The sequence below is a fragment of the Polypterus senegalus genome, chromosome 3, assembly GCF_016835505.1.
Source record: "Polypterus senegalus isolate Bchr_013 chromosome 3, ASM1683550v1, whole genome shotgun sequence".
Classification (NCBI taxonomy): domain Eukaryota; kingdom Metazoa; phylum Chordata; class Cladistia; order Polypteriformes; family Polypteridae; genus Polypterus; species Polypterus senegalus.
This window is the reverse complement of record NC_053156.1, coordinates 226,135,365-226,143,170: the sequence shown is the minus strand read 5'-3', so window position 1 is coordinate 226,143,170 and position 7,806 is coordinate 226,135,365. Positions and strand designations below refer to the sequence as shown.

Here is a 7,806-nt window from a genome sequence, read left to right as displayed (position 1 = left end):
AACTAGACTGTTGATTTAAATGACAGGCATATGATTGAGACTGCCCAGAAACAGCAGACATCTTGTATTTTAGTCTCCCATCTCCTTCACCTAGAATGCATAGTAATGTAATACAAATAACCCATAAAACCTCAATGTTTCAGTATTTTCTCCCCACTGACTGACCACCGACCCATATACAAGTCACATACTCTATGCAGTTTCCAGGGTGTCCTCCTAGACTTGTTATATTCATACTGTATTTACCCCATTTACCTTAAGCCCACAATTTCTATACTGAACCATCTTACACACAGTAATGAAGGCCACACTACTGGGTCCTCCAACTTATCAATAGTCTAGATTGACAATGGTTTAATTAAAAATACTCATTTTTCACTGCTCTATCAAGTATCTTAACTAAAGATTTTACGTAAACAAACATTAACATGAAACAACCACCAATGACTTGCATGAAGCAAAATTAACTTTTATTTATACAAAAAACTGTCTAGTAGAGGCGCTGGGGCTTGCCCATGGTACTCTTTATGTACAGTGCCCTTACATTCTGCCAATTCTTTTTAAGCAGAGAAACCAGGAAGTTAATGGCCAAATGGATATTGTATACCAGCTCATCCTCGCTCATTTTAACATGGCCAACAGCAACAGCCAAACACAGCACCTATGGGGGGGAACAAAAAAACAGAGTTCATGACAAGAGAACTTTCAGTACCACTGTAACCTTAGACAGCAGTATAAGTAAACTGCATGTACATTACAACCCAATGTGTTCTCTGAAATTCTATGAGTGGCGATTCCACCCATTATGCAGAATTCTGCTATGAAGAGGGCTCCTGTGTCCATGACTTAGATTTCCCTCCTTTGCAATGTAAAATTTTTAAAATAGTTGCTAGTTCAAGAAGTGTCTCCTCCCACCCCCCCAAAAAAATAAAATAAAAATTTAAAGCAAACTGTCATTCATTCACTCAAGCGAAATCCAATACTCAACAACAAATCTAATTTACCTTCTTCATTTGGAATTTGATGGTCGACTTCACCTCATCTACTTTAGACATCATGTTCTCATTATGTGTAAGAAGGGAAGGAAATTTGCCAGCCTTATTCAGTCCAGGTCCCAGGATACGTGGAATTTGCTTAATCAGTGACTCAGAGGCCAGGAAGGCATCAAACTTCTTTGCTAAAGAATAAAAAAATTAAACAAATGACTTCTAGGAAACCATGGCAGGAAAGTTTTAGAAACATTAATTGTTCTTCAAACTGGAGCTTTGCGTGGTTGAGATATTTAAATTCATACATGTGTGGGTCAAGTCACTGCTACACTGTAGGATTACTGGACACACCTACAAGTTAAATTACAATGAGGTCTGTATGCAAAAATAGTATTGCATCCACAAAAACTGCACACCCTGAATTCCTCAGTTATCAAATCACATTCATTTAGTGATATACATTAGAACTGACACACCGGCATAAAGGGTTGCTTTAATTTTCACCCAAATGTTCCGATTTAAATACATTTTTGAAAAATACCGTGTGGAGTTAATGGCATTTTACTGTTTGAAATGTGTGCACTTCATATACAGGTAATAAGCATACTTTCTTTAAAGGTGACCCTAGTTTGAGGCACAGCATCTTTGAAGTTCTCATATTTGTAACACTCCTCACCATACTATTTCCAAATCTGGAGAAAGGAGGGATCAAGCTTTGCATTTCCATTCATCAATTGCTTCAATGCTAAAACTGATGTAACTGATCACAGCCACATGTCAATGGATATCCTGGTTAACAGGATAAAAATGAATGTGCTCAAAACTGTGTGCTGTATACAGAAGTTACATGCATTTATTAAAAAGTTCCAGCCATCACCACTTTTGGATGTGTATGTAAAAAGATTCTCTTCAAAATTTAAATTTCTCCCCTCCCTATACAATTGAAGAGGAGGTTTTCAAACCCTCAGCATATATGTACAGAGCAAATCTAGGAGGTCACACCTCAAATTAGATTATAGCTATTAAAGATGCATCTTTTAAGACAGTAAACTGTTCAATTCAATAGAAATTAAGCAGTTTTAAAATTGTGCAGGTGAATTCAAAAACTGTTTGACAACAGTTAAGACAGTAAATAATCTTGAAAAAGGCCAGCACCACAACACTAGAAGAGTTCTAGCCAGAGAGCTTGCTAAACAGCTGCAGTTGCTGAAGTCCACTGCCTCTTGCAGGGTTAAATCATACAAGTGGAATCACTGCCAGAGACTGTTCCTCTCTACCTTAGTGGGACATTTTAAGTGCTCCACACAGTAATGTGAACTTGCAAAGTTAAGAGTATTTCCTCCAACGACCAATTATACATAATGGACATGGGCTGGGCCATGAGCAGACCAAGATTACTGAAGCAAAAGATTAAAAACAAAACGCACACCCATCACCGTTCTTACCAAGAAAAAATATTTATACATCCAAATGCTTTCCTGTCCTTTACAAAATAACCTTCAAAAATAAATTAAAAAACTTAAATCATTCTTACCCAGCTTCTTGACAAGTTTCTTATTTTTGTTGAGTTTTTTCAGAGCCTCAATGTCCATATGAGGGACTTCTGCAGCCTTTGCCTCATCACAGTGCTGCTGATCTCCCAACACACATACAGAGAACTTGGGCCTTGGGGTAGTTTTCAGTCTGCAAGAAGGGGGGTGGGAAATGGGACATAACAGCATGAAACAAGCCATTAAAAATAAAAACAATGATACATCCTGGGTGCTGCAAATGTCAACAGCTTACCCTCTACATCACTGGCTTCACGTCTGATTCATCCACCAGCAAAACCCATTTCTTTAATAAAAATGGTCGGCAGGAGCAGTTTAAAAACCTCTCCAAACCTCCCCTCATATTTTAAGACCCAGGGTAGGGGTCCGCCCACCTTCACCAAACCAAAGTGAAGCTGGACTACCCAACTGTTCAGCCATGCCAACACACCTCCAAGCCACTTTATTTAAAAAAAAAAAGCTATCTGCACAGTAAGCTAGGATGGCAGTAGGCAGGGAGAAGGAAGGGTCAAGGATAGAATGGCCGAACCTGACAGTGCCAGAGAAACGCTTGTCCTTCTGAGGATCGTAGTTCTTCAAGCTGATCTGAAGTTCAACGGATTCCAAAAACCTAAAAAAAAAGATTGGAAAATAACCACTAAATGAATATCTATTAGCATGGCAGAGGTCAATTTATAAGCAAATACAAATGGTCAGGACACATTCTGTGGTCATCACCTCCATTAACTCTTTTAGGGCAGATGTTGACGGGTTGGGGGAGAGATTGAGGGCGCAGGTCAACAAAAGTCAACATCCAGGGGTAGAGGGCGACAATCATATGTTAATGGTGACAAAATTCACTGTTATGTCACAGGCATTCCCTCTCTGCTTGGAGGAATGTTAGACTCATGGACTCCAGATCTAATCCTTGCATGTGCGCGAGTTACGAAATGTAAACAAATGTACACAAAGGCAAGATGGCATCAACATCTCACGAAGACGGTAGAAAGTGCAGAAAAGCAATTACTCAGCAGACAATGTTTTGCGTATTAATCGCCGAGTTGGCCTCTGATTTTTCAGAATCTGATTTTGTCGAGAGTGATCAGAAGATCGAGCAAGAGTGTGAAGACCTGGCACCAGCTGATGCCGCCCCAGCTGATCAGCTGAGCGCATTTGCGCAGCCGACGCATCTACGGCAAGGTTCGTGTGGGAGGAATACCCAGACATTGATCTGTGGGGTCCACACTGGCTACCGGACTTTACAAGACAGCATGACTTGCTGTTGGACACAAGATTACCAGCTGCTGGACTACTTCAGGCTGCTCTCTCCTGATGCCGCTTTTCAGTTCCTGTCAGATGAGAAACAGGTACGGAGAGCAATTTATTTGAATTGCGGGCTGTGCTCGCATCACATTCTCATTTTTCAAAGTGGAAACTCACAACAAAAGACGAGATGGATCGATAGATACGAGATAAAGGGCTTTGTGGCATTACAAATACAGATGGGACTAGACTGGTGATATAACTTCAGTGAGCATTGGTCCAAACGTGCTGTGTCCCCTGGTGGCTTTGTGGACAGGTTATGCCAGTGATAGGTACGTGCTGCTGCAAAGTTTAATTCACTTCTGTGATAACCAGAAGCAAATCCCAAGGAGTGAGCCAGGCTATAACCCGATGTATAAAGTTCAGTACCTGCTTAACATTGTGGCGCTAATATATAAACAATTTTATCAGCCTGGCTGTGATTTGTCTGTGCATGAGTCCATGATAAAATAAAAGGGACGCCTTTTTTTGCCAATATATGCCAGACAAGCCCACAAAGTATGGCATAGTGGATTTTGTACTGGCTGAAGCAAATACAGGTTTCTGCCTGAAAGTAATTACACATACAGGAAAGTATTTCTTTCAAAGAGAGAACTGTCCCTTGACAAGTCAGGTTGTGCTAGAGCTGCTTTAGGGCTATGGATATTTGGGTCATGTTGTGTACATGGACAATTTTTATACATGCACAGAATTTTCATGGAGCTACAGAGCAGGGGAATTGGAGCTTGTGGCACAGTGAGGATGAACAGGAGACACATGCCTTCACAGTTGAAGCCAGACAGGCTGAAGATGAAGAGGTGACAATACAGTTTTCACGTGGGCAGAAAACTTGGTGGCAGAGGCATGGCACGATGTCAAACGGGTGACTTGTCTCTCTACAGTACACACTAACAATATATGCGAGAAGGTGCAGCAACAGAAAGTTGAAAAGGAAACACCAGTGCCACACATATTGTAAGCAGTGCAATTTGGCAATGCATGCACTTTGCTTTGAGCGATGTCAGAATTTGCAGGACTTTGCTATGTGACATGCATGTGAAATCATATAGTATGCAGGCTCATTCAACATGCAAGACAGTAACATTTGTCAAAAGTAAATATTTTTTTTTGATTTGAAGTTAAACAATTGTTTTGTGTGTTTTTTTAAATTAGTTTTTGTAAAAATATTCAAAAAAAATAAAAAATAGCCCTAAAAGTTTATATATATAAAAAAAAATATGCCAACAGACTCAAGTGTGTGTGTGTGTGTATGTGTACACAATTGCCAGGGATACTGATGTATGCTCAACCATAGAGTGAAGCAGGATTAAAGGAGAAGACATTGAAGTTAAAACAATCTAAGTAAATACAGAAAAAAAGTTAAGTGGAGGCACAGGGGCAGTACAATTTAGGTGCATGACTGTGCTGTATAATATGGTTGAAAGAAACTTAAACGTCCAGTTTACAGCAGAAACTACTTGGTAAACATTCAAAATCAAATTTTAATGTAGCTCGACTATTCCAAAAACTTCTTGAAGATGCTACACTTAGTGGACAGTTTCACTCAAACTTTCAGAAAGCAGACAAGCCTTCCAACCACAAGGTTGCACAGATTTGCTTATGTGGCTAGAAACTGCATTCTAAATGTAGAAATAATTTAAAAAGTAGCCAAAACAAAGCAAGGAGCGAAACATTCAGGAAGAACAATGTTTTCCCAAAGTGTTGTATCAAGTGATATACTTTAAAATGAATCCTCACAAACTAAAGTTAATTTTATCATAAATTAGTACATTGGCTCCAACACCAAATACAGATGGTCAAATACATATTTTAGTAAATGTGATCTCCACATCAGACTTAAATACTAAGGAGTAAAAACTGATGTACTTCCAAAAGTACTTTCACAACCATAGTTAATTTAAAGCTGTTTAACAGTGGGGTAATATTACAGAAACTATGTGCAGACAAACTTACTTTCGCCTTTTCTTCCTGGACCCCTGTAGGACCTCTCGGGTCGCTTCATAGAGGGTGTCTCGTGAAACCTTGCTGCAAACAGAATCAAGAGAACCCGGTTAATTTCAAAACACAAGGCATAAGTAAGATGCAGCAGCATCAATCTAAAGCAAGACATATAAAAGCTTTTGGGCATTTTTATTTTTTAGTGGACTAAAATGAAATTTTGAATCAATTGGCTTTAAAATTCTACCACTAAATTAGTGGTTCACTCTCACTTATAAATGACCTAATTGTTTAATTCGTTTACTCTGCACTGAAATGTATGCCAGGTAATTGACATGTAAACAATTACAAAATTTTCATTTTGTAATTTAAAATGTTTACATATTTTTACCATTTTTTAATTTAACCCTTCATACAAGATTACTCTCTTAAAGGAATTCAAACAGTGACAATTAGTGATGAACTGTGTAGACACGGGTGCAAATGACACTGAATGTTAATGCAGAAGCAGAACCATTACTTCATTGTTACATTCACGTGTGCCAATTACTAATAAAAAAAAGACTAAGCGGTCCCCAAGTTCAGTGTTTTAGACCACCTTAGCTACAGATGTTCATCCCAATCACCTTCTTTTACATGGACTCCTGCCTTTAATTAAACAAGCTGTAATTTCCCACTTTAAGCCACTGTTGGTATCACTTACGTTACAAAAGGAGTTTGCTAAATTTATAGAGGATCGTAGTAAGCTTGTGCGCGAGAGACGTCAAGTATTGTTTTTTCAGTTTTTGCTCTTCATGTTCTTGAAGTTTAAACTATTATGAAAAAGGGCGCAAAAGTGTGCTTTATACTGAAGTAGCTGCTCCCCTTCAGGATTCTGTGTCACCTGCTCCTGTCTGTGGTGTTCATCTCTAGTTGTCAATATTTGACTACCATTAAGGGAGAAGCTCGAATGCACTGCGACTCCTCGCCAATCGAACAACCCGGCGTCAACTTCGTGCCACTGGCCCGTTACCCAAATCCAGTCATTAGGCCCGGTATGGAAAACCAAGCCTCACCATTGACCGCTCTAACATTACAGTAAACGACGTGGCCACATTACACTGAAACAGTTGCGATTAACTCATTAAACAGATTTAAAAAAAGCCTGAAAGATCAATCGGAGGTGCAATCCACATTTTCAAGATGACCATAAGCAACGGCTTGAGGCACACCAATGGAACCTACCCAAGATCGTTTAACAAATGTTGGTGACGCCAGTATAAATACCGGTGAATTCGTATATTAAACCAGTGTTGTATAATAGAGTAAGAGGTCAGCTTCCACACAGACACGTCCAAAAAAGAAAAATTCAATCAGACTTAAGAAATGCATGGCCAGGCGTAAACGGGTGGTAATGGTACATTACGATCAAGTATCCTCCGTCATAAAGAGGGTCCAGTAAAGCAGGATGTCAATGGATTAGATAAAAGCACTTAACGTGACCGCCATTACCTTTCAGACCCTTCGCTGCATGTTTACCCACTTTTAACTTATCCTTTCCCAAGATCTTTACATTCGTCGGCTGCTAAACAACAGCAATCCAACTTACATATCACCAAGTGCTTTATTAAGTGAAGAGGGAGTAAATAACCAAATTAAATTGAGAAACATGTACCCACCTCATTTTCACAACGCGTTACTCTCTCAGCACTCGCTGGAAAAAAGGAAATAGCTAGGGTATTTCCGGTCTAAATACAATTTGAATCGCGCGAGAGTTCAATAGGCTCGCCGGCCATCTTGCTAAAGTCTTCAGCGACAGGTACAGTACTTTGGTTTAAATTGGTTTTTACATTCAACGTATATTACTGCCACCTGCTGTATGAAGGATGACATATTTGAACAATAAATTGGAAAATTCTGTAATCATTTTTAAAATAGGTTTAATAATAAGTTATAAATTTAAATTCATTTATCTTTCTCCTCCAAAAATATATTTAATATATTAATATATTACTCCTTAATGAAAACTGTTATTGGAGTGAATTACA

The 7,806-nt window shown here is 38.9% G+C and overlaps 1 protein-coding gene across 1 annotated transcript; it reads right to left on the bottom strand.

Annotated features, from left to right (window-relative positions):
- Window positions 1-458: 458 nt before the first annotated feature.
- Window positions 459-7,559, bottom strand: rpl10a (ribosomal protein L10a). Its single transcript, XM_039748642.1, has 6 exons — window positions 7,438-7,559; window positions 5,795-5,866; window positions 3,069-3,149; window positions 2,524-2,672; window positions 1,005-1,177; window positions 459-661 (listed from the first exon to the last, which is right to left on the bottom strand). The coding sequence occupies exons 1-6, from the start codon at window positions 7,440-7,442 to the stop codon at window positions 491-493; spliced, it is 651 nt and encodes a 216-aa protein (XP_039604576.1). The 5' UTR covers window positions 7,443-7,559; the 3' UTR covers window positions 459-490.
- Between the last annotated feature and the right edge of the window lie 247 nt (window positions 7,560-7,806).

Bases quoted from the DNA above. Each gene is read 5' to 3' on its own strand.
- rpl10a (XM_039748642.1), bottom strand. The intron at 2,673-3,068 runs GTTCGGCCATTC...CCCTTCTTGCAG, and splicing joins CGTTTCTCTGGCACTGTCAG to ACTGAAAACTACCCCAAGGC. The intron at 662-1,004 runs GTAAATTAGATT...TCCCCCCCATAG, and splicing joins TCAAATTCCAAATGAAGAAG to GTGCTGTGTTTGGCTGTTGC.